Raw genomic sequence first — 27,042 nt, 5'->3', positions numbered from 1 at the left:
TTGTGGCATAGTGACACAAGGGTGGCATGCCTTCCTCTTGGCTCTGTATTCACTATTTTTTTTAATCGCAGCTACTCTTAATCTATAGTTCTTACCATATGTAAATAATAATGAAAACCTACATTAAAACAGGGAGGGTCAGAGCAGTTCTCTGGAAACTAAGTTCTGCACTGGGCTAAAGATGAGATCACCTGAAAAAGGGGAGTGAGAATTTGAATATAAAGAACCCATAGGGAGGGTGTTGCAATTCTAATAGAAATATTTTGTGTGCTTTTTTTTTTTAAGAAGTGTTTTCTTTTTACAAAACAAGGAGTTTTTATAAGTGAATATTCTGACTCATCAAATATCATCAATGTAAAGATTGTCTCACTTTTTATTTCTAAAAATTGGCAAAAGATTACATATAGTCAGTGTTTTAGTCAGGTTTTTCACCGCTGCAACTGAAAGACCCGACCAGAACAATGGTAGAGAAGAAAAAGTTTAGTTGACGGCTCACAGTTTCAGAGGTCTCAGCCCATTGAAGTCTGCCTCCATTCCCTGGGGCTCCAGGAGAAGCTGAACATCACAGCAGAAGAGTGTGGCGGAGGGAAGTGGCTCACATAGTGATCCGGAAGCAGAGAAGGGGGTCTCCACTTGGCAGATACAAATATATACTTCAAAGCCACGCCCCCAATGAACCACTTCCTCTAGCCACACCCCACCTGCCTCCACTTATCACTCAGTTAATCCTATCAGGGCTAAATTCACTGATTAGGTTAAGGCTATAACCCAGTCATTTCTCCTCCAAACCTTCTTGTGTTGTCTCATACAATGCAAATTTTGGGGGGATACCACATATAACTCCTAACAGTCAGTTATCTCTCTTAATTATCTTTGAATTATCTTTAAATATAATTATCTTTAAAAATAATGTGCCTCTTGATGGGGAAAAAATGTATCCCATTTGTTCAGTCTAGAGACACTTTAGGGGGGGATGGGTGGTTAAAGTAGCACTTGGATGATACAGCAGGGACTCCATTCTTTAGGGGGTAAGTCTGTAGAGTATGGAAATGGAAGTAAGCAAGGGAGTTCAAATTGATTGCATTGATTTTTTTTTCTTATTCCGCTGCAGTGCTCCTAATTAGTGAACTATGGAAAAAGAAGAAAAAAACCTTCCTGCACTAAATGATGCAATTTGTATAAAGATAACCATTTCTACACATCATTATAAGATCTTCTGAAACCAGCTAATTAGAAATAGGTGTTGGACTCCTGCAGTATTGACTTTAACCTGGATATTCATCTCCAGAGGGCCTTTTTATAATTGTCCCCAAATCTATTAAGAATACATTTTTAAAGTCTTGTATTAATATCTGTGTGGATATATTTGGCTTTAAATAATTGCAGAGACTTACATTAATCTAAACTCCTCTGTTTATTATTACTTTTGTTTCCTACATATTTATTACATAGGATCAAGGATTCCGGAAGCCATATAGCAGGTATTAACAACAATCAAACCAAATAGAACATGAATATCTTATTGAATATAAATTAGTTTATTTCATATTAGTTTCTATATGTTTACTTGTAATAAATACAATTAGACTAATTTTCCACAATGACTCATGTTTTAAGTAGGTAGAGTCTTCTATTAATTTCAAATGAGAAAGATCAGCCCATAGAGGTATTATCAGTATATATCTACACAAAGCAATAGTAAGTAGACTTTTCAAAAAGAAACAAGTAAATTATACTGCATCTGTGTATAATATGTCAAAATACACTCTACTGTCATGTATATCTAAAAAGAATAAATTAAAAAAAAAACAGATCCATGGCACCTGCTGGCACCCAGCAGGCACCTCAGATTACCCTCAAATCACTCTTCCTGTGCATACTCACATAATGAATGGGATGAGCCCCATTTCTTTCAAATACATTAAAAGGAAGATATTTGGAGAAAAAAAAAGGGAGAAGATTTTATTGGCAAGATTTTATTCAAAGTTGTTAATATATCTGAGTTGAAATACATGAAAAAAATATATTCTTATGAAAAAAATAAAAAGAAAGAAACAAGTAAAGCCTTTAAAATAAGGTAAGTGGAAAAAATCCCAATGACAGTGTGCATACTGGTCTATCTTTGCTATAACGTACTGGAATTTGAACAAGATGTTTCCAAAATGTATTTGGAGATGCAAATGATCAGAGATAGCCAAGGATAAAGCTAAGAGAATACATGATATCACAATCTATTATAAAACTTAAATGATTAGGAGTATCTGTTGCTAGCATTAAATCAGACAAATAGGTCAAAAAGAGAGTGTCCAGAGAGACACACACATACACAATCACGTGGTTCTCCACAACAGTGAGACTCTAGTACATTGAAGAAAGATCGTTTCAGAGAGTTCTGGATTAATTGAATACCATATAGGAAAAATAATGAAAAAACCCTTCCCAACATTAGACTGAAAAACAGATCTGAAAGGTGAAACAAAGAGAAGGTTCTAGAAAAGACTGTTAGAAAACACCTCCATATCTCTAAGGTTAGCAATTGCTTGCTAAAATGACACACAAAAAAAGCCCTGGCTATATAGGGAAACAAATTGATAAAATGAGCTCTCTTACAATTAAAAACATTTGTCCTCAAGAGACACCATTAAGGACAAGAAATGACAAGCTACGGAAAGAAAGAAAAACATATGTGATAAGTATATTTAATACACCACTTGCATGCCAAAAATAAAAATTCAGGGACTTACTTGGATATGGATTCAGATAAACCAATTATTAAAATATATACTTAGATAATCCAGAAAATTTAACATAGAATCCATATTAGATGTTATAATAGAATTACTGCTAAAGTATTATAGTTTTTAAAAGTCACTATCTGTTAGAGATATTTTCTAATTATTAATGGGTAAAATGATACAATGCCCAGTATTTGCTTTAAAAAACTCAAGCAAAGGCAAGAGGTGGTGGGTATATGAAATTTGGGAAGCCAATTATTAATAATTTGTTCTCTACAAAGTACACTCCATGGTTCACTTTTGAGAATGTTTGAAATTTCATACACAAAGACTTACCCCATCCTTCGCTTTCACCAGGAGATCAAAGGTGGCAGGATCCCTTTCCCTGTCGATATCTTGAGACACACAGATGTGCCCATCATGTGGGTCGATCCGGAAGGCTGGAGGGGCTTGATCGCTTTGGAATCCGTCATAAAGAGAATACTGAACAAAGCCATAGACTCCTGCATCTGCATCGGAGGCTTTTACCTATGAGATAGGAGATGGAGCTGTGAGACGGCAGAAATACTGGCATTACTTTCAGTGGGTTGTGAATTATTATAATGACTTGGACGATCACATAACCACCTCAGCTATTCAGAAAGCATAGGCTTTGATTGTCTCTCTCTCTCTTCTCCTCCTTCCTCTCACAACTCTGTCTCTACACTTTTTTTTCCTCCCTTAGTAAATTCTCTTTCCATCCCCTATGCCTATTCCCACATGTTCAAGTGACCTCTCAAAGTCTGAAGTCTGGATTCCTTTGTCCTCTTATTTCTTTCATCATAGCTAAGTGATCTCATCTAATTGCAAAGGCTTAAAAATATCCACATGGCTGTCAGGACTAGACAATGTACTAGTTGGTTCCCTCTCCCTCCTAGGCCTTCACATGATGGGTTCAACCTGAGAATGGCAAGAGGTCAAAAAAATCAAGGCAGAGTGGTGGGACTGCTGGAAAGCCAATAGGATTGACCAAGTTCACTCTGGAGGGTGAGCTTTGGGTCTCCCAGGCCGGGTTTCCTTCTGTGAATAAAAGCTAGCACACTGCTCACCAAACAGGTGCCCTGACATGAAGCTGGCACTGCCCAGAGGAAAGGCATTTCTTTCTTATCCTATAAGCACCACTTATGTTAGCAGCAGTCATATGACCAGTAAACAGGATGAAACAGGTGGAATTATGAAAGCACTTTACTGATTCATGCTAACCCTATAGGAATACATATATAGTAGTCTCCCCCATCAAGACCCTCTGGTGGATGCCTGAAACTGCACACGTGCGCGCGCTCTCTCTCTCTCTCTCTCTCTCTCTCTCTCTCTCTCTCTCTCTGCAAATGTTGAGTCTTGTCATTTCATCTTTTATTTACTGGAAAAAATGCACCCCCACCAATCTTTTTTGACTTCCCTTCAAAGCAGAATGTACTAGGAAATGTGTGACACCATTTCAAATAACTGTTCATGTCATAGCATGTGGCTTTCTGAGTATAATATCATTACCATAAAGAAAGGCAACCAGTAGTGATGCATGAACCCTCAAGGCTTAGCTGAACCTCCTTTTCTGTGTGGTCAAATTCCAACTGGTTTCCAGAAAGCAGAAAAATAGATGAAGAGATGATTCTTGGAAATAAAAGAAAATTAAGCAGATGATCTCCGAAAGTCCAACATCCAACTAGCAGTTGTTCCAGAAAAAGAGAAGAGAGAAAATGAAATCATGGAACAGCTCTCTCTTTGGGTCATGACAACATGTATTTGCAGGACCCCCCAAGTCACTTTGATGTGGGGGGAAGATAGACTAGGCACTCTGGCCTGTTACTTCCTCAGCCTCAAAGTCAAATCAATGCACATTTCACTGGAGAAACTTAGTTGCATTGCCCCACCTTGACTGCAAGGGTGACTAGGAAATTCAGAGAAACATAAGGATGTTTGATGAATGGAAATAGTCTCTGACACAAGCACCATTAGTTTATAATACACGAAGATAAGTATATAAGATTGTGTAGGTCTTCAAGTAGCTGCTATTTGTAAAATTAAGCAAATGCAAAGTTATACTCAGAATAATCTCCCCAATGCCAACTACTACACTTAGTCTTGGAGACAATTGTGGTAGACCTCCACATTGTTGCAAGGTTTTGAGGAAGGAGACAAACTCAAAAGATCACCTGTATCACTTGTATTTTTAGTATTCCTAATATGCTCATTGAACTTTAGATTTTAAGTGAATCTATTTTTCAGCAGTACAATGTACATCCAGAAGCTACACCATAATTACAGTGCTTCCCAAGTGAACTCCATCCCCCAAACATGTCCAGCAGCGAAGGTCTCAATAAGCCTGTCCCCTCATCTCATTCTATCCTGAGAAGATATCTGGGATGTGACTTTAGGGGTATTTGTGCAGCATAACTCAATGGTTCAAAACTAGGAGAAGTCTGCCACCAAGAATACATTTGGCAAAGACCAGAGAACTTTTTGGTCGTCACAATGGGGGACGAGGTTCTACTGGCATGTAGTGGGTTGAAGCCAGAGATGCTACTAAACATCCTACAATGTACAGGACAGACTCCCCACAACAAAAAGTTATCGGGCCCACAATGTCAATAGTGCTTAGGTTGAGACTCTCTAGGCCTGAATGAAAATCCTAATAATTGCAATATATTTATTTGCTTTCATTCATTGTCTATTTTTTTAACTGATGAGATAGCCTTTTAAATTTATCTTCACTCTCATCCATCTTACACTCTCTGGAAAAATTTATCCTATGCAGCCAGTTAACATATTTGTGAGCTATTTTTCTGTCAGATTGGCTGAACCAGAAAGTCCACAAATTTCCTCACTACAAAAAAAATAACCTTCAAATACATCTGGTCTCTTCTGTTCTGACAGCTATTAATAATAAAATAGGCTCAAGTTCCCAAAAACAAATGCATCTTCTAAAACTATATTGGAGTCTCAATAACTTTCACTTGATTGGAAGAAAAATACAATTAATTACATTATAAAAGTCATTCTCTGCCTTAATAGCATATGTAAACAAGTGCTTTGGTTTATGTAAAACCAAGTTTTCATATTTTCACTTTCAAGAACTTTTATCTCATCTGGACTTTTGGCAGAGCAAACTATAAGGAATCAAACCTGGGATAAAAGTACAGATCTCAATTTATGTTGGCAGTTCATATTCTGAGTTTCAGAATTATAAAATAAGAACGTATATCTTCCCTGTTTCTACCCAACTCCCTAGATACATTAACTTCTATTCTCTAACAACATATTTCACCTACTAATACTAGGTCTTCAATGCCTCGAATTAATCTGGAATTTTTATGATGCTTACACTGTCCAATATCTGCTGACTGACGTGTAAAGTTGGGCAACCTGAATAATAGAAAATGCAAATAGCTTTGTCAAAGCCTTAAGAGGAAATCTTAATTGGTAAAGATGCTCAGAGGGCCCTTTCTGCAGAGATAGCTATTTAAATCAAAACCAGAAGAACCTGGTCAAACTCTGTTAGTACAACCTCCTGGTACAAACTGGGGACCTAAGTCGTCAGGAGGATTTTGCCCCTGAATCTACTCGTAGAGCCAATCCCAGCACTCTCAATGCCATCCTGAGCTCCTCAGCTTTCTTTCTCAATTTCCTGTTTTAGGTTAAGATGAAGCTGATGATTTTACTTTAAGTTTATTCTGATTCAGAACTGTTCTCCTTCAGTGTGATTGCTCACCAGTTTAATGGAGACATTATAAAGATGCACAATATCACTATGATATTAAGATTCCATCTTTAGCTTTCTTACATTTAAATAATTTTCTGCCACTTTTCACATGTTAACATCTATATAAGGAGGAATACAGATACTTAACGTGGCCATGAGAACACTGGCCCTGACACATGTGTTCGTGCTTTTTGAATGAAAAAGCAGAATTTTAAAGCAGAAATAAGAAATTTGTTTTTACGTAAGCCAAAACATTTGTTCATACATGCTATGAAAAGGTTGAGAATGGATTTTAGAATTTAGTTCATTGTATTTTTCTTCCAATCCAGCCAATGGTATTGAGACTACCATATGGTTTTAGGAGATCTATTGTTGTCTTTGGGAACTCCAGGTTACTCAATTATTAGCAGCTGTCAGAAAGGACTGGTGTGCATGTTCTTAGGACAACAACCACCTCTGCCTGAGAAGGTCTCCTTGTCCGCATTGTTGGTCAGCCTTGTTGAGGGTCTCAGTCATTCACATCAGCCAGACCCAACCCAAAGTCATAGAGTGACATTTTGTTGGCAGCAGGACTCTTTGCTGAGTCCTAAGCTATCAGGTTACTTAAGTCAGGGAAGTTTTTAGAAAAGTCCCAGAGCTCCCCTCCAAAAAGTGAGCAAACAAAAAGTATTAGGAAAAAAAAATGAAAGCACTTTAGATAAATTTTAAAATTTAATAAAATAATCCTCTTTATTTTTTATTATCACTTACAAAATTTCTACCCTAAGCACACAGCAATTTGTTTGAAGAAACAAAATTATTAACATGCACATTCATCCATAGAACTTCAAATAGAAAAGAAATAATGAAACAACTTCTTGTATTTGAAGCACTTGGCTGGCCACTAACCCAACAGATAACACAGGGTTGTCATATTCCAGTAGAAGTTGGATTCAACTTTGAGGAACACAGTGGATACAACATGCCACTCTCTGAATGCAATTTTGCCAGTTCACCAACAACCCCCATCTCACCAAGTTTAGTACTGAATGTTGGTCCTTGGATTCAGAATCCCTTGGCAGCCTTCCACACAGCTAAGCATCTCCTTATTGAAGCATGTGCCTCTCCAGCATTAGAGTCTGACTGTCCTCCTCCCCATATCCCACTGACCTCCCTCCATTCCCTTACTGTCTGGGTGGTCTCACCCTACCTCTGAACACTGGCATGACCCAAAACACAGTCTTGGGCTACTTTTCTTTTCCATTCACACTGACGGCTTATAGACGACTAAATGGTAAACTCTTCTAATTCCAGGATCTGTGAATATTACCTTATATGATCAAAGAGTAACTATTACCTTATATGGGAAAATGGGATGAATTTAAAGATTTTGAGAAAAGATGCTTACCCAGGAATACCCAGGTGGGCCGTAAATGCAATGACAAGTATCCTTATAAGGAGTGGCAGAGAGGCACAACAGACAGAAGAGGAGGGATAATGTAACTACAGAAGAAAAGCTTGAATTAATGAAGAGACATAGATGGGTTCTACCCTTGGACCTTGCCAAATCTAGGATTTCTAGTCTCCAGACTGTAAGAAATAATAGTTTCTGTTGTTTTAAGGCACCAAATTTATGGCAATTTGTTGTGATGGCCCTAGGAAACTAATATACTCCCTGAGTGATGTGTCCCAGCCTGATGACACTAAAGCAATCTGTGTTGATGACTCAATTCTCATTCCTTGTTCCAGGCTCATGCATCATCCTCCTGACAGTTAACATCTCTTCCTGTATCTCACATGCAACATGCTCAAAGGGAACTTCTGATTTCTAGCACCATACCACCTGAAAATCCGCTACCCTTCCAATCTTTTCAGGTATCCTGCCCTTTCTACTGAAGCAACCAAAGACAAACTGTTAAATGACAGAAGTCATACTACTCTCCCGCTCAGAATCTTCTAGTGGCTACCATCATACCCAGTAAAATCCCACCCTTAAATAAAATCTTAATCCCTGGATACCTCTGTGACCTCATCTCCCTCCTGGACACGTTGGTCTCTTTAATGGTACTGGGATTCACAGCACCTTGGAATCTTTGCTGCTCTGTTTGCCTGGAAGGCTTTCCTTTCAGACCTTGTACAACTTGTTCTCTCATTTCTTTCAAGTCTTGGTACAGATACTACCTAGCCACACAGGCCATCCTGATGACCCAAGACATGAATATCTCCCTTTCACCTCTGGCAAATGGTTTCTTCTTATTCTGCTTTGCTTCTCTTTAGTTACACGTGTTCTAGGCCAAAAGCCCAACTCTGGGTATCTCAATCAAACAGGTCCAGCCACTTGCCCGAAAACACCAAATGTAAAAAGTGAATGGTGAAAAGCAGGAAAGGAACTTTAATCAGTGTAGCAATACTAGGAAGATAAAAGGTACCAGGATTTCCATCCCTGTCTTTAGGGGCCACTGACATGAACTCCCAGTTTACATAGGCAAGAGGAACAAATAGGCATACTTAAGCAATCTTTGTCGAACTGTGGTCTGTTTGATCATTAGCTCAGGACCACTCAGGCGGGAAAGTTGCTATTGTCTTGGAGGGAGTTTTAACTGATCACAAGACGCTTATTGATCAAACCTGCTATTCCTAGAATCCAAAGTGACTCCGAGCAAAGAAGATAGACGTAAAATGGAGGCAGAGATGCCAATTTCTTTTTGAACATTTGCAGGCCCAAGTGAAGACAGTGTTTTAGCAAAAGCAACTTGAGAGTCCTTATAATACTCAGAGCACTTATCTCTGTACTGAATTATATATTTTCATTTTTATTTTATTTTTTCTGATAACTACATGTCTTCACTGGAATTTAAGCTCCAGGGTAAATGTTACACTTATCTCACTCCCTGATGCATTTCCAGCACCCACAACACTGTTTCCTGCTTCACAGCGAGAAGTGCAGTAAACGCTTGTTGCATGAAAGAATGAATTGAGTAATTGTGTGTAAGAGTGATTTTCATGACTATTCAGCCTATTTGACCTACAGAGAACACACAAAAGAACAAAATGTTTCATAACACTTACGGAACACTCACTGAAGAATAATTTTTATTCCTAAAACAGTTTATTAACCAAGATTTATCACCATAGATCAAAATACATAATGGTTTTTAACACCACCAGAATACTGCAACTAAAATCAGCTAGGCAAAAGAAGAAGGAAATAAATCTCAAGATACATGGACCTATTTAAGAGGTTGGAAGCAACTGTGTTTTAGTTTTACCTTTTAAAAAGCATTCTCAGAGAAGTTGTTACAACTATTATATGAATAGTTTGAATGTATGACCTCAAGATAGAGCCAAAATTTGTGATAACATGTTTTTATTGCCTTAAAGAATGACATTTAGAAATCACTAATCCTATTATTTAATTATTGTCCTGTCTCCCTTCCCCCAAAAAAGAAGCTTGAACCAATGGATTGAGAAGAAGAGCTGTCCCTGAAGTGTTACAAACTGAACAATTAGAACAGCATGATCTACACAAAGAATTAGCAGGCAGATCAGCAGCACATCAACGTAGCATCTGAGAAAAATCCTCCTTAAAACTCAAGTTTTGTATATTACAAAGAAAACCACTGAGAAATGTGAGTGGATCAACATAAATGCTAGAAAAATTGGCAAAGTACGGGGGGTGGGGCTAGGGGGACCCAGTTTGCTGTTAACCTTATCCTGAAATAAATTCTATACAGATATGTCAAATATAAATAATGAAATCACTTCAAGCACAAATATATATTTGGCCTGGCCTCATACTCGAAAGAAAATTTAAGGCAAAAAGGGATTTAAAACCTAAAACAATGCCAAAAATCACAAAGGGAAAAGTCAAAACAAACATTTAGTACTCCATTCTGAAAAAATAATCATATACAAAAAAAAAATCTAATGGCAAATTAGGTATGGTATCTGTAACAAATACATACAAAAAGTTAATGTCCTTTAAAAATAAAAATGGTTCTAATTGCCCAATACAAAAAAAGTAGATAAGGGACATGAACTGACAATTCACAGAAAAATAAATATATCTAAGATATGCTGCTTTAATAGTAATCAAATTAATAAAAAACAAAACATTTGTGGCCTTGCAAATTGGCAACCATAATATATTAAATTGTGAGAAAAATGAATCAAATATGCACTCATTTTTATAGCCTATATGGAAAAAGTTTTGTTTTTAATCATATACATCTGTTAAACATTCTCTCAAATCTAAAATTACTCATCTCAGTATATATGAAGAAATATCCAAAGTAAAATATCTGTATAAAAGACACAACATAGTATTATTTATTCTAGGGTACAAATACTCAACAATAAAACAGTTTTTAAATAAATTATAATTCATCTGTGAGACAGAATTCAAAGTAGCCATGAAAACTGTGTATTTAAAGACAATAAAATGTCCACAGTATTGTGTTCAGTTTTACAGAAAAGAACAATTGAAAAATTGAATTTAAAATATCTCATTTGTGCCAAAAGAATCTAGTGTATACAAAAAAAAAAAATCAAAGAAAGGCCAAATGTTAAGTAGTCTAATGGGGGAAATAAGGGGATCTATAAAAATGTTTTTATTTCATTATTTTTTTCCAATTTTCAAAGAAATAATTTCATAGAAAAAATATTATGAAAAAGAGCTGAGCTTTTAAAATGCAGAACCAAAGTATAAACTGGTATTGGTAGGCATCTGCCATCTCTCTGTAGAGCTACTCTACGTGCACCTTTAGTACCTCTTTCTCAAACACCCACTTAACACAATGCGGATGTGTAAGAGTCATAGGGTCTACAGGAGTATCCTCTTTTTCTTTTTTTTTTTTTGGTCTGGATCAAACCCAGGTTCTCAAACATGCTAGATGGTGCACCTTCAGCAGCATTATTCATTTATAAAGCAGGAGATGAACAGTTGTAGTAGATACTGTATGGGCCTCTCAGGCCTAAAATATTTACTATCTGCCCCTTAATAGAAAAAGTTTGCCCACTCCTGGCCATTTTTTTCCACTCCTGGACATTTTACCATGAAAGAGTCATAGACTATTGTAAATGAATAGCAGAGTTACAATAAAATTTTTATTTATGGAGAGCAAAATCTGAATTTCATTTAACTTTCCCTTGTCATGAACTATTGTAAAATAATTATTTATGGAGACTGAAATCTGAATTGTATTTAATTTCCACTTGTCATGAAATGTTGCTTCCCTCTGCCCCAGTATTTAAAAATGTAAAAAGCATTTTTAATTCACAAGTGGTACATAAACAGGTAGGCTAACTGGTTCTAGCCCAGATGCCACTGTTTACCAACCCCTGATCTAAAACAGGGGAATAAATTCTTAGAAAATCAGAGGATGCATAGGAAGCTGGATTTGATCAGTACACACTCTACGCCTATGTTGAAATATCAGACTGAACCCCATTAATAATGTATATTTTATACATGTTAATAAAAATAATATAATTTATAATATATACATGTTAATTAAAACTAATATAATTTTGGTGAATAAATCTATTGATAGTTAGGGATTCACTCAAGATATTTGAACTGCCCTTATAGCCAAGGTCTCCATTCATTGATGCCTCTACATTCTACTCTTATAATAAAAATAAAAGTTATTTTTTAAATGACCCAAATCATTCCATTTTAAGTCCTAGCTAAAGTGTTTGTGCTGAGTAAAATTTTTATTTCATGACTTTCCATTTTGTAAAATTTCATTTTACTATAATGTGTCGTGGAGTGACTAAAACTGAAAACATGATCTAAAACATGATCCAATACCTCTTTTGTGAAGATTCTTCTAATACCTAATTGAACACCCCACACACATACAAATAAAAAAAATGGAAAATAAAAAACTCTTCAAGGCACCTAAGCTAAAATGGATCAAAGTCAGAGGAACGAGTCCACCCAGCCCCCAAAAGCCACATGGAGGTTCTTCCAGAGTTCTCCACCAATAATGCTGTTTTAATGAGGTCAAATCTTCCTACATAGATAAGACAGTCATCTTTAGAAGAACAATTAGTTGATATTTATGGCACTAAAAATTAGGTTGCCAGTGGATGATCTACCATTTGCCTTTGATTCATTTACTTATTTCAGTGAACAGACCTCTGATGTTGATATTCTTAATAGTCTCATGGCAAAAGAGGAGATAGAAATACTACATTATAATATAGCAAGTTTAAGTAAATGGTTGGCTCAATACTCATGTTCAAAATTCGCTTTAATCTCACTGGTAATAATACACACACATGCACATGCATAGGCATACGTATGTACACAAAGTAGCCCAAATTAGATCTATGTCATATTTCACTTCACATCTAAAAAATTAGTTACAACTCCTACTTTCATGAGTTTTAACTATGTGATTTCAAAGTCTCTTTTTAACTGTTTATTATTAGCATTAACAGAGCTTATTATGGTTTGGATCTGGAATGCTCCCAAAAGCTCACGTGTTGAAGGCCTGATCCCCAGGGCAGCAATGTTCAGAGATGGGACTTTGGGGATATGATTGGACCATGAGGGCTCTGACCTAAATAGTACATTAATAATTTGATGGCATTATCTGGAAGTAATGGAAACAGTAGGAGGTGGGACTAGTTGAAGAAGGTGTCCTTGCATGAATGCCCCTAGGATTGCATCTTCTATCTATCTATCTATCTATCTATCTATCTATCTATCTATCTCTATGTTATGGTTTGGATGTGAGGTGTCCCCCAAAATCTCACGTGTGAGGCAATACAAGAAGGTTTAGAGGTGAAATAATTGGGTTATGAGAGCCTTAACCTAATCAATGAATCAATCCCCTGATGAGATTAAATGAGAGGGGACTGTAGGCAGGTAGCATGTGGCTGGAGGAATTGAGTCATTCAGGATGTGCCTTTGGGGTATATATTTTGTATTTGGTGAATGGGGTCTCTTTTCTGCTCCTGATCATCATGAGAGCCACTTCCTTCTACCACACTCTTCCACCATGATGTACAGCTTCACCTTTTGCCCCAAAGAATTAAGCCAGCTGTCCATGGACTGAGACCTCTGACACCAGGAGACCCCAAATAACTTTTCCTCCCCTACAATTGTTCTGGTTGGGTCTTGTAGTTATAGCAGCGAAAAAGCTGCTAAAATTCTCTCACACCCCCTCCCCGGGCCCTCTCACTCCTGGTCAAGAGGTATGCTGCTCTTCTCCTCCATACACGCCCCACCATGATGCTCACTAGCAACGCAACCAGCCAACCGTGGACTGAAACCTGAAATTTGAGTCAAAATATATCTTTCATCCTCTAAGTTGTGTTTCCAGATATTTTGTCATACAGATGCAAAGCTGACTAACACAGTGTTTGTAACAAGAGCAGATTTCTCTGGTTCATCCGATCATCTATCACACACTGCTGTCTTCTGTTATTTTTATAAACAATATCACAGTAAAACCTTTTGAATTATTCAAGACAACCATGGTTTTCAAATACTTTACACTTCTTTACAAAACAATAGTACAACGAAGGGGAAACTGTATGTTTCAAAAACAAGTCAATTCATAACTGGATGCTTTCATAGCATTCTTACAGATAATCAGGAAATGAAAAGACTTGTATGATTAGAAACATTCTGTTTATCCAAAAAATGAATTTGGATCATAAATACTGTTTTCCACATACATGCATAATGTCTAATACTGTAAATCCTTACATGACAAGCAAATTCATGAGAGGATTTTAACTAAATATTTCATTCAAGGTTTTTATTTCCCTGAAGCTCAGATATAAATTTGTTGGCCAGTATGGACCTTCTCAGAGATCTGGCAAAAGAAACAGACTTATAAAAGCTGATACCTCATTTTTATTCTTTCTTCTTACCTCTAAGATTTCACCAAGGGATTAATTTTCATATATGGCTCGAACACAGAGATATTAGTGCTTCCAAACTGCTGTGTAAATGTCTTCTTTTCTCTTTTTTCACTCTCTGCTTTAGTGAGCTCATCCAGTGTAATGCTTTTAAATATCTTCCATATGAGGGAAGCCTGGACAACACACCTCCAGCATGGATCATTTCTGTGGGCTCCAGATTCACATGTGGAAGGGCCCCCATGATGTGCCCACTAGAGTTGTTTCATGGACATTTCACATTTAACATGGCCGAAGTAGAACTTTTGGGTTCTCCTCACTCACTGCACAAAATCACTTCCCTCTCACTCATTTCTAATGTAATGGCAACTCCACTTACCCTGTGTGGCTCAAGCAAAGGAACTGAAATTTTTCCTTCTACTCTTTCTCCTAGCCTTGAGAAAAATTTCCCAGCAGAACCAGTTATGGAGTAGTTATGTCTCTCTGCCTAGCATGCAAGAGTTACAGAATGATGCTAAGAGATTAAGTGAGATCAATACAAGCAATTAAACACATATTAAAAGACATTGGACTTCAATAATAATTATATTCTAGCTCAGACTTTTAAATTTTATCTTTCATATTGGGAAAGATGAAAATTTTGATCAAGTTTAGTTTTATTAAACTTTCTCATTTTCCAGTAAAAAAATTAGAAACAATAAGAGTCTCTCCGAATGGATTTAGCCAGGACTGGGGTTGTGGCCTTGTATGTGTGAGGTCCTGTGTTCAATCCTCAGCACCACATATAAATAAACAAATGAAATAATGGTATTGTGTCCTTCTACAACTAAAAAATATTTTTTTAAAAATGGATTAACCAATTTTATAGCAATACAATGGTTTAGTATAGGCGTGTTAGAAAGAATAAAGCAAATCAGAAAAATAACAAAGATGTAAAGAACAAAAGTTGTAAAATAGGTTCGGCAAAATCAAACTTTTAAACTTAGAACATAGCATATGTGGTAAAATGATCTTTCCTTCTGAGCATAGCGCCTCACAAGATTAAGCAGAGTATATTGATCCTCAAGTGACAAGGACTCTAGCACACAGTGAGTGGTGTGCTTCCTCCACCCCACCTCATAGAGAAATGTCTGAGCGTTTCTTGGGTACTCCCTGCTGTCCAAGGCAGACCAAGTCCTTCTTCCACTTCAGCACTCGAATCAGTTCTCGTATGCTCTAGATCCCCAAACAGGCAGATCAGAAAATCACTGATGTCGAGCCAGCAAGAAGAGACAAAATGCTGAAGCAAAAGAGAAAGGGTTTAAAAGAGTGAAGCAAAGGAATGCTTCTGCAAGTCAGTGCCCATATGTAAATGGGTAGAAAAGTCCAGCACAAAGGACAGACCAAAAAGACAGACCCATCGCTAAGCTCCTCTTGAGGCCATATGTTGCACTGCAGCAACCCAAAGGGACTAGTGACTTGGGGCTCTGTGTGTTCCCCAGCAGAGGAAGAGACCAGGTACTGCTCTCCTTGCCATCCCGGGTGCTCCTCCACTCGAGAGTGGAAGAGAAGGGGATGGGCCACATGGTACACCCCGTCTACTGAAAGGTGAAGCTCACGGCCTTCTGACCGACATCCTAACTCAAGACAGAAGTCCACAGTGAAGAGTTATATAAATTCTGCTATTTCCAGAAAAATAAAATCCGAATAATAATATACCCCCAACTACTAACAAGTGTTCTCTCTGGGGTAAAATTATGGAGAATGTGTGTATGTGTGTGTGTGTGTGTATCATGTTGTATGATTTTAAGGGTCACTGTCTCCCCATTCTAACCACAAAGGATACCCTGAAACACTTGTAAAAATCTAGAGAGGGCAACTCATTGTATTTTTTTTCCCCAAAAGATTTATGCTTAAGCATGTCCTTCTCTTTTGGGAATGAGTATCATAAATTAGAATCATTTAACTTTATCTTTTGCTTGTATCTCTCCTATATATGTTTTGTAAATAAAAAAAAAAAAGAAGCTACTGGAAATATATGCACAGAGGCCTTCTCTATTTGAATGATGCATTCCCAGATATAAACATGGACAGATGCACTCTAAACTCAAAAGAGCATTGGTAGGTCTGAAAAATCCTAATGAAAAAGACAAATACAGGAAGGCCAAGTAAGTAAGTCAACAATAGAAATGAAGGGCTGTGAGTTCCAATGCAAACTACAATTTACTTCACTTTTCACACCTGCAAAAGCATCAGAGTCACAGTCGGCAATCATTTAAGCTATGGAAACTTGGTCTCTAGTGACTTTGCTTTCCTGAAGAAAACAGTGAGCAGAGATCTAACCATGGAACATGGTTGCAGGGCTTGCCTCCTCTTCCCCAGTACAATCACTTTTATAGAACTATACATACTAGTCCACATATGGGTTAATTCTTCAGTCTCAGAAACATCCATACTTCAGAATTTAAGTATCAATCTAAGTAAGATTTATTACATAGTTAAAAACACACTTGACAAAAAATAAAATTATACCCATCCATTGAATTGATTCCCTGTCAAATCTGCAGTCACAGATAAAGGGCTGAGGGGAGAGGGCCTACTCATACTTCTCCCCTGCTCCTCCATAATTTTTTGCTGCTCCATAACTATTGCCAGTGAGGGGCAGGATCCAAGAAGGCCTCAGCACCATCAATATGTGACTCCGGACTGGAATACTATAATATAACAATACTAAAACCATCACTGTTCCATCCATGCAGAATTGAAATGCCAAGGTCAGTGCACATTACAGCTTGGAAAAACAGGCTCAGGAACCAGACTGAATCTGAACCCTAGCTCTCCCGTGCAGCTATGTAATATTGGGCAGTAACTTAACATCAGTGAATGTGCTTCAGTTTTGTAAAAAGCAATCACACATCTTTCGGCATGCTTGCAGTTACAAGTCACAGAAAACCCAACCAAAGTGTTTTAAACAATGTGGGCTTTTATTATCTCACTTCTCAAGAAATCTGGGGGAGATGGCAGTTTGGGGACTGGTTAATTGAAGTAGCTTGTTAAAACCCACCAAGGTTCTAGATCCTTCATGTTTCACCGCTTCCACTCCCTGACCATTTTGGTACACTGGCTGCTTGTTCTCTTAGAGATGGTCATCACATTGGGCTAACTTCGTGTACTGTGGCACTGCCTACCCCTTGCCAATGGCAATATCCAAAGGCAGAAAGAATATAATTACTTTTCATCCATATTTAAGAGAAAAAAAACGCTTTCCAGAAATTCCTACCAGCGTTTGCTTCAAGTCTCAGAGTCGTATGGCCTGCTCAGAACCATCAATTACTTGGCCAGGCAAAGTAGATCACTATGATTTGTTCTAAATGGAAGGACTGAAAAGGAGTCAAGAAGAATATGCCCATTTGGAGGAAGATGAAGTAAGAAGGTCAGACTGTTGGGAAGACAACCATTAGACTTTTCCACTCTACTTCTTGGGTCCATTTTGAGTTTTAAATTAGATAATGTATGTGAAGCTCTCAGAGCAATGCTTAGCAACTAGGAAAAAGAATTTAGCAAATTTGTATCAGGAAGGGCATTATTAAAATAACAGCATTAAATATTTTTTTCTACATTTTGGTCATGATCTAGTCATTTAAATACAAAAATTCTCATCTCTTGCTTCATCACATCACACCTTGATAATCTGATAAAACATCTAGGCCAGCTGAGGGTTCTGGGCGTAATGAATGCCAACTAAGAGACCCTGGTGAAAATCCTTAAACAATATTTCCCCACAGCAGATCTTCCCCACTTATCCACAGTCCCCTGGATTGCCTGACCACTGCTCTTGGGTCTGCCTTTCTTTCACAGTGGCTGTAATCTTAGCAAGGACAGACCATCTTGCCTCATTCATGGCTAGTTCCACTGCCCTGCAGGGTGTCTAGTCCAACACAGGCACCTAATAAATAAATTCCAGGAATAAATCCTTTGTATTGACCAAGTTCTATTTGTAAATTGAGATGTTCACTAAATTCATAAATCTATTTTTTTTTTTTTTTTTTTTGGTGCTGGGAATGAAATCCAGGATTTCAGGCAAGCTAAGCAAGTGCTATACCACTGAGCTATACCCCCAGGCCTCATTAAATTTAAATGATGAGTTAAAGCATTTCCAAAGCACAAGCAAATTTTCTTTCCAATGCCGAGTAGCTATAAAACTATTATATAAAGAAACTCAGGGGTGGGTTTTCTTGGAAAGGGCTCAAAAATCCTTAATAGAAAAGAACAGACAAGAAAGCAAGTGAAATAATGAATTAGAAGACAAAGAGGAATTATGGTAATAAGAGTTGCTAAGTAAGAGCAGGAAAGAGCACAGAAGCAGAAATACTCTGGTTTATTGACTAGACTTCTCTTTATGCTGCGAATCGTGTGCTAACATCCTCCACACGCTTTCATCCGGCTTACAAAATCGAGGAGTTATTCGAGGAAAGAATTCTTATTACCATTTTATAGGTTAGAAAATTGGGTGAGGTAAACATTTGTCATTTTTGTAGTTCTACAGAGTGTCCTGATTTAGGGAGAAGAAATTGAGCATAAATAGGCTGAGGCCTTTCTGGGATTTTCTTTTAAGATTCAGTCTGACTTAAGCATACTTCAATTCTTTCTCAAGTATAAATTCTATGTCTTGTTCAATACTTTCTCCTCAGCACATAAAAGAGTACCTGGTACATACTAGGAACTCAATAAATATGGAAGGAAAGAAGGTACAAAGGAAGGAAGAAGGGAGGGAGAGAGGGAGAGAAGAATAGAATAATTCCTGCTGGCTGTCCTGTGGGGTCTGCCCAAGTTGAAGAGGCCCTCTGTTGGCCAGTGCTTCCCATGCCTGTTTGATGATTCTGTCTAATTAGGTGTGAGGTTCAACCCCGTCCACCTGGCCACCAATATACAAGCACATCCTCTATTCCAATTTTAAAGTAATCTTGATACCATTATAATTCCAATTTCTTAACACTTGAGATCTCTGGACTGTCTTTGAACTCAGGAAGGAAAAAGAGTTTATTGAGCCCCCAATGCCAATACTCTGCACTCAAAGGTTTGATGGTAGCCTATTTCCTCTTATTTCATTTGTAACACCTGTATTCCTGTCAAAATGCACAATCCACTGTTTCACACAGCTCCGGCTCCAGCCTTTGCCTCAAGGTATCTTCTCTGCATGGAATTTTCTTCCCCCTTCACTTCACTATGATTAAATCTGACTCATAATTCATATATTTGAAGATGAGGGGCAATTGCTGCCTCTCCAACAAGCCATCCCTGATGTCCTCAGCTGAAGTAATCTTCTCTTCCTCTCTATTCCCATAGTCTCTTCCCTGTATTATTCTAATACTGAACATTCCATATATGATTTATTTGTATGTCTGAAACCTTCCTGCCATCATTCCTTCAAACAGGATCGAAAGGAACTAGTGGGAATTAAAGAGCCTAAAAGAAGAAGCAGCATCATTGGTGCGATTAACGGGCTGAGCCAAACAATGAGCTGTGACTGTCTAGGTACGTCCACGGGGAGTGGAAGAGACAGGGAGTGGTATCAGCAAATGGCAGAAAGGACATCACACAGGAAGCAGAATGAAGAGTCAAATATGCACGTAATTCTAATGACACCGGAAAGTCTGTAAAAGTTAGAATAGGGAAGGGACAAATACAGTTATATGAGCGAATATTTATTAGGTAAAAAGATTCTTACATATTTTTTAAAATCCTGATTAATCCACATATACCATTTGGGCTAGGACTTAATGTCTGGTTATTTTCTCTATTTCTCTTTTTAATTTCTTTTACAAATTAAGCCAAAAGTTTGAAATATGGGTTGTCTAGGTCTAGGATATCTATTCTACAGTCAAGAAGAGAGTTCATTTGTACTTTTTGAAATTGGTCCCAATTAGGATATGGGTTTAATTTCAATAAAATATTGCATCATTAAAATAAAAACAGTACACTCATACTTTTTATGCTTCTTACCAAATATTACTTGCTTTTTCACAAAACTATGACAACCCTTTAACTACATGGTGGTGTCCCCTGTATCCTATGCCTCTTTCTTGGCCACTGTCTCCCCCACTCCTTAAGCCTCACTGCACCTAACTGTGAGTTTTGCACATTCCACAATCAACTCTTTCAAAGATAGACAAATGGTTTGCTTTTCACATGTGATTTCATTTTTAAAATACCATTTCCTGAGACGCAGACGTCACATTTGCCAATGGATTCAGAAGTGCTGCTTTTACCATATCAGCTGCTCAAAATGAGGAGATGGATGAAGTAGCTCAGAATGAGCTTTCTCTTTTGTCTCTTTCCCTGCCAAAATGAATAATGGACACCTAACACATCATCTCAGAATATTCACATCTCTGGACTAAGCAGAGCAAAAATGTAGGGGAAAAAAAACAACAGGTACTAAGAGGAGAGACGGAAGACATAAACAATGATGCTTATGAGTGGATCAAGGTAAGACGAAGAAGATTTAGGGGTGCGGGTAGAAGTAGTTATGCTTTGGGTTTTGATTTTTGCTTTGAGGAGGAGAAATTCCATCTGATTCAGGTCTATCTCCTATCTTAAAAAAAAGAATTCTGAATTTATATCTGCACTAGGCCTTAAACTATGACTAAAGAGTTTTTGTTGATTTGATTTTAATTCCATTCAAATAAAGAATTATGTATATAGGGGGCTAGGGTTGTAGCTCAGTGGTGGAGTGCTTGCCTAGCACATGTGAGGCACAGGTTTGGATCCTCAGCACCGTATAAAAATGTATAAGTAAAATAGAGGTATTGTGTCCATCTACAACTAAAAAATAATGTTTTTTTAAAAGAATTATGTATATGAATGTTCTCTGTGCCTTTAAGAATATGGGTACTAGACATAAGTTTGAGTCCTGTATCCACCATTTACAAATCATGTCAAATGGGAGAAACGGTCACTTCCCAGGGTTGCCATGAAGATACAATACAATAACGCACAAAGAGTGCCCGAGGCCTGACATGTATTGAGCGCTGAGTGAAGCTGGATTATTATTATTATTCTCAGTGGTCATTTTTCCCCACCCCCTGCCTTTGTCCATCCCACTCCGGCTCTTCTACTGTCACACCATGTGATTCCGAGTTCTCACCCACCACGCCTCAACACCTCATTCTGGGAGCCAGCAATAAGGCGTGTCTCCAATGATGTACTTTGATCCAGAGTAACTTCTAAAGTTTCTGAGTAATTTTTGGAAAAACAAATGTTATCAGACTCCTATTTTTATAAAGCTATCCCCATGATAATGATATTCTCAGTCATTCTCATCCCAGTGAGCTTTCAAATAGGACGCTCCCCTAAACTGACTGTGAGCCCTGGGACACATTACAAAGGCACATTAATTGACTACATAGAAATGTGTAATTCCCCTTCCTACCCAAAACTAAGGTCTGAATCCAAACATGTGTACCCCAAAACTCTTTATGTCACTCTATTAAATAAAGAACATTTATTATAGGTCTACATATCTCAGACCTTTGGCAGAGGCTTTAAAAAGACAGTATCAAAAAAAAAAAAAAGGACAGTATCTCTGTTTTAATAAGTTTTTCTTGGTGCTGTGACCAAGACAAGAACAATTTTAGAGGAGGAAAAGTTTATTTGGCTCATAGTTTTAGAGGTGTCAGTCCATAGATGGCCAATTCCCTTGCTTTAAGCCCAAGATGAGGCAGAACATCGTGGAAGAAGAATGTGGAGAGAAGGAAAGCACTCCATGGCCACCAGGAAACAGAGAGACCTCTACTCACCAGGGACAAAATATAAACTTCCAGTGACCCCAAATGCCCCCAGTGACACACCTTTTCCAGCCACAACTTACCTGTCTACAGTTACCCCCTAGTCAATCCATTCAAGTAGACGAATGCACTGATTATTTACGACTCTCATCACCCAATCATCTCACCTCTAAACTTTCTTGTATTGTCTCACGCAGGAGCTTATGGAGAATATTTCATATCTAAACCTTGACAATCTCTTCAACATCGTCAATCCCCCACTTACACCTCCCTTTCTCTAGGTCAAAGAAGAATAGGAAACAGACTTATCAGTGTGAGTCCTCTGTATTGGACGGTGGGGGCGGGGGTGCAGTTCTTTTTTCCATATCTCTCCAAAAACATCATCTGAAGACAAGTTTTGGAGTTTCATAAACTATTTCATGATATCTGTCTTCTGGGAGGACTGGAAACAGAAACTGAGCTATAAATGCTCGACGGTCATGCCTGAAAGCAACTTCCATTTTCCATTCTGGATTGATTTTAAAATATGGTATCATTCCCAGAACTGTTAAGAACAGTTCAACTTTTACCTACCCAACCTTTCCCCCCTTTGCTTTTCATCATTGCTTCAGATCAGATGGCATGCAAGATTTTCATCTTAAAATCTGCCAAAAAATATGAAAAACTTGTGAGCACAAATCTGTTCGTAGTTAGGGACACTTTATGGAAATACATATTTTAAATACTCTACATTTAGTGGAAAAAAAGAAAGAGAATACGGCATTTCAGATAATGCCTCATTGCTGACCCCAGTAATGATGTGTTGAGGCGTGGTGGTTCAAAACTACTGAACCACAAGTGTGACAATGGAAGGGCTGGCGTTAGGGTGGGTGACGGAGGAAGAGGGGAAGGGCCAATGAGATCTGGGAGTGATCCAGTTTCACTAAGTGCTTATTCAGAACTAAGCATCATTTTTTTTTTTTTTGGTTCAGAGTTGCTATCTTTAATAGTCAAAAAAGGGGAAAAGATCATATTTGAGGAAGAAAAGGTTTCATAGTAAGATGCAATTTCAAGGCCAGCAGAGGGAGTTGGTGGCAAAGGGATCCCTCCACTGAAGCTGAGTCCATAACCAATGTTCCTCTTTCGTGGAATTAACAATTAACTAAGTACTGTGCAGCTGTGCCCAGAGGGTTCTGCTGAGGTTTTCATAGCTCCAAGCTGTTTCAGAACAGTGAAAAGAAGCTTAAGGTTCCCTCTGGGAGCACAGGAATAGAGAGGGAATTCCAAGTGGCTCTGAACAAGTTGCAAGAGCACATCCGGAGGGCGTTTCACCCTCTACAAGCAACTAGCTTTGGAAAAATCAACAGGATTTTTCACTTTATAAAATATGGGTGAGGTTTTCTTTAAAAGTGACTAACTAAGCTTTCCAAACCAGCTCTTTTGATGGGTAACTTTAGGGCTTTGAAGAATTTCTTTCAAAGGCCCTTCTCACCCAAGAGAACAGAAATTAATACTATATTCCTTGGTACCCTGCCCCCCACCTCATATGCTTGTACTCTTAAGTATGGCGGCTCTTCTGGAAAGCAACACAAATGGACTCCAAAACCCAAGAGTAATGGAGCTATTCACTTCAGGTTTCCTTAAAAGGATAAGAGTCTATGCATTTCTTCAAACAAACATAACTCCTTTCAACCTTGCTTAGATATCTTCCCCTTTCTGCCAAAGTTTCATATTCATGGTAGCTACAGAATCCCTCCCTCTCTCCAAGCTGGGTTTCTTGCACACTCACACCACTCCTTTACATGCATGGCTCCCACATGGCTCTCTGCCCTCCCCCTCTGGGGTCCCAACTTGTGATCTCTCAACTGCACACAGCTCTAGAAAAGCAAGAAGTCCATTCTCTTAGCCCAAGCATTGCTGCTTCGTTTTATTAAAGTAAAATTTATATTAGAGTTTTGCATTCATCTTAAGGTACAACTAGTTAGACAGATTTTGACCAATATATGTATCTATACATAGATATATATGTGTGTGTGCACATGTAATCAACACACCAATCAAAATATGGAACATTTCAACCACCCCAGAAATGGTCTTCATTCTTGCTCTCAGTCACTACCTCCATACACCATAAGCAACCCCAGTTCTATTTTCAAGTATCATAGACTAATTTTGCTAGTTCTTAAAATCACATCAATAAAATCACATGTGTGTTTTTTCACTTCTGGTTTCTTTTACTCAGCATAAAGTTTTTGAGATTCATTCATGTTGTTTCATGTCACAGAAGTTCATTCTTTTTATGCTGCTGAGTGGTATTCTATTAGCTCTGAAGGCCATAATTTATTTATCCAGTCATCATGAACATCTGTTTTTATCCTGTTTGAGGCTCTTATTAGTGAGGCTTCTACAAATATTCTTTTACTTGTTTTTTAGTGTTTGGTTTTTTGTTTGTACTAGGGCTTTTCTCCAGGGGTGCTTAACCACTGAGCCACATCCTGAGCTCTTTTTATTTTGAGACAGGTTCTCACTGTGTTGCTTAGTGCTTGGCTAAGTTAGTGAGGCTGGCATTGAACTTGTGATCCTTCTGCCTCAGCCTATCAAGTTCCTGAGGTTACAGGTGTGCACCAGCATGCCCAGCTCATCTTTCCATTTTTTTTTGGGGGGGGGCAAACATTTAGGAGAGGAATTGCACATCATAGGTGTGCTAACTTTTCTAAGCAGCTACCAAATACTTTCTCCCAAAATTGCTAGAGTATTTTTTCTTTTATGTTTTGGGCTTTTTGTCTCCTCTCTGAGAAATCTTCCCACTTCAAGAGTACACAGAGATACTCTCTAGAAACTCTGAAGTTTTAGTTTTATCTTTAGGTCTACAAGCAAACTCCAATTGATTTTTGTCTATGGTGTGGGATTGGGGTCAAGTTATTCCTGCAAAAGATCTCCAAATCATTCCCAATGATTTATCAGAAATACTTTCTTTTTACCATTGAAAGGTACCATGGATACCTTTGTACAAAACCAATTCAGAGGATGTCTTTCTTATCTAGCTTTCTTAATGATAACACTGCACTCTTCTGATTACCAGTGCTTTATACTAAGTCTTTAATCAAATAGAGCCAGTCCCCAAACTTTTTCCCTGCTTGGATATTCTAGATCCACCATAATAGCATATAGATTTTAGAATCAGTGTGCAACTTTTATAAAATAAGCCTGCTAGGAATGTTGGACAGGGATTGTGATCAAGCTATAGATCAACTTGGAAAGAAGATGCATTCTAAATATATTAAGTACACCAATGCATTATATATTTCTCCATTTATTTAGATCTTCTTCATTGTCTCTCAGAAAAAGCTTTGCCATTTTCAGAGTATAGGTCCTACATGCATTTTATTGAATTTATTCTTAAATAGCTTATATTTGAAGCTATCTAAAAACTGAATTTTTTAAATTTGTTGACCACTTTTTATTGTTAATACATAGGAAAAATTGCTTGGGATATCTTACTAAACTAACTTTTTAGTAAATTATGATAAAGTACTTAATTTAGGGTTTTTAACACTACTAATCATGTTTGTCTGTGAATAAAGGCTATTTTATTGCATCCTTTTCAATATTTTGCACTTCATTTCATTTCCTTGCCTTACTGTTCTGATAGAGATCTACACAATAGAAGTGGTGAGAAAAAAAATCACTTATACCATTTTCCTATCTCAGAAGGAAAGAACTCATTATGAAGTTAAGTCTAAATTTTCTGTAGATGCCCTTACTAGATCCTTTTTCCAGTTCATTGACAGCTGTTTGTTATAATTGGTTTTTAGGCCTGAATAAGTGTTGATTTTTCAAAAATGATTTTTCTGCACTAATTTAGATAATCATATGCATTTTCCTTTTTTATGTTATGTTTGTGATTTACATTATTTTCTAACATTAAATCACCTTGTATTCCTGGAATAAACCAACTTGATTTTATTATCCTTTCATAGACTATTGAATTTGATTTCCTAATATTTTGGTGAGGATTTTTGTTTATAATAGATACGGATGAATCACCATTTTGTTTACTTATAATGTTTTCTTCTGGTTTTAGTCAGCTTTTGTCCAACATATTTTTTTATTTGTTCTAATTAGTTATACATGACAGAAGAATGCATTTTGGTTCATTGTACACAAATGGAGCACAACTATTCATTTCTCTGGTGGTGTACATGCAGAATTATATCATATATGGGTCATACATGTACATAGGGTAATGATGTCCATCTCATTCCACCGTCTTTCGTACCACCATGTCCCCTCCCCTCCCCTCCCCTTTTTCCCCTTTGTCCAAAGTTGCTCCATTCTTCCCATCCCCTCCTTCCACATTATGGATCAGTGTCCACTTACCAGGGAGAACATCTGGCCTTTGTTTTTTTGGAATTGGCTCACTTCACTTAGCATGATATTCTCCAACTCCATCCCATTTACCTGCAAATTCCATAATTTCATTCTCTTTTAATGCTGAGTAATATCCATTGTGTGTATATACCACAGTTTCTTTATCCATTCATCTATTGAAGGGCATCCAGGTGGGTTCCACAGTTTAGCTATTGTGAATTGAGCTGCTATAAACATTGATGTGGCTGCATCACTATAGTATGCTGATGTTAAGTCCTTTGGGTATAGACCAAGGAGTAGGATAGCTGGGTCAAATGGTGGTTCCATTCCAAGTTTTTTACGGCATCTCCATACTGCTTTCCATAATGGTTGCACCAATTTGCAGTCCCACCAACAACGTATGAGTGTGCCCTTTTCCTCACATCCTCGCCAACCTTTATTGTTGCTTGTATTCTTGATAATTGCCATTCTGTCTGGAATGAGATGAATTTTTAGAGTAGTTTTGATTTACATTTCTCTAATTACTAGTGAAGTTGAACATTTTTTCATATATTTGTTGATCAATTGTATATCTTCTTCTGTGAACTGTTCATTT

The 27,042-nt window shown here is 37.5% G+C and overlaps 1 protein-coding gene across 3 annotated transcripts in view; it reads right to left on the bottom strand.

The window, feature by feature from the left end:
• DCHS2 (dachsous cadherin-related 2) overlaps positions 1-27,042 on the bottom strand; it is a 258,106-nt gene that overhangs the window by 134,237 nt on the left and 96,827 nt on the right. For all 3 annotated transcript variants that reach the window (XR_014023253.1, XM_081303666.1, XM_081303667.1), the window contains exon 2: positions 3,072-3,263. Coding sequence is in view for 2 of the 3 variants with exons in the window: in XM_081303666.1 (XP_081159792.1) it covers positions 3,072-3,263 (192 nt within the window). In the remaining variant the exon portion in view is untranslated. The remainder of the gene's footprint in view (positions 1-3,071; positions 3,264-27,042) is intronic.

The sequence above is a fragment of the Spermophilus citellus genome (genome assembly GCF_964194105.1).
Source record: "Spermophilus citellus genome assembly, chromosome: 8".
Taxonomy (NCBI): Eukaryota; Metazoa; Chordata; class Mammalia; order Rodentia; family Sciuridae; genus Spermophilus; species Spermophilus citellus.
Note: the sequence above shows the minus strand (reverse complement) of the source record. Positions and strands in the feature narration are given on the sequence as shown.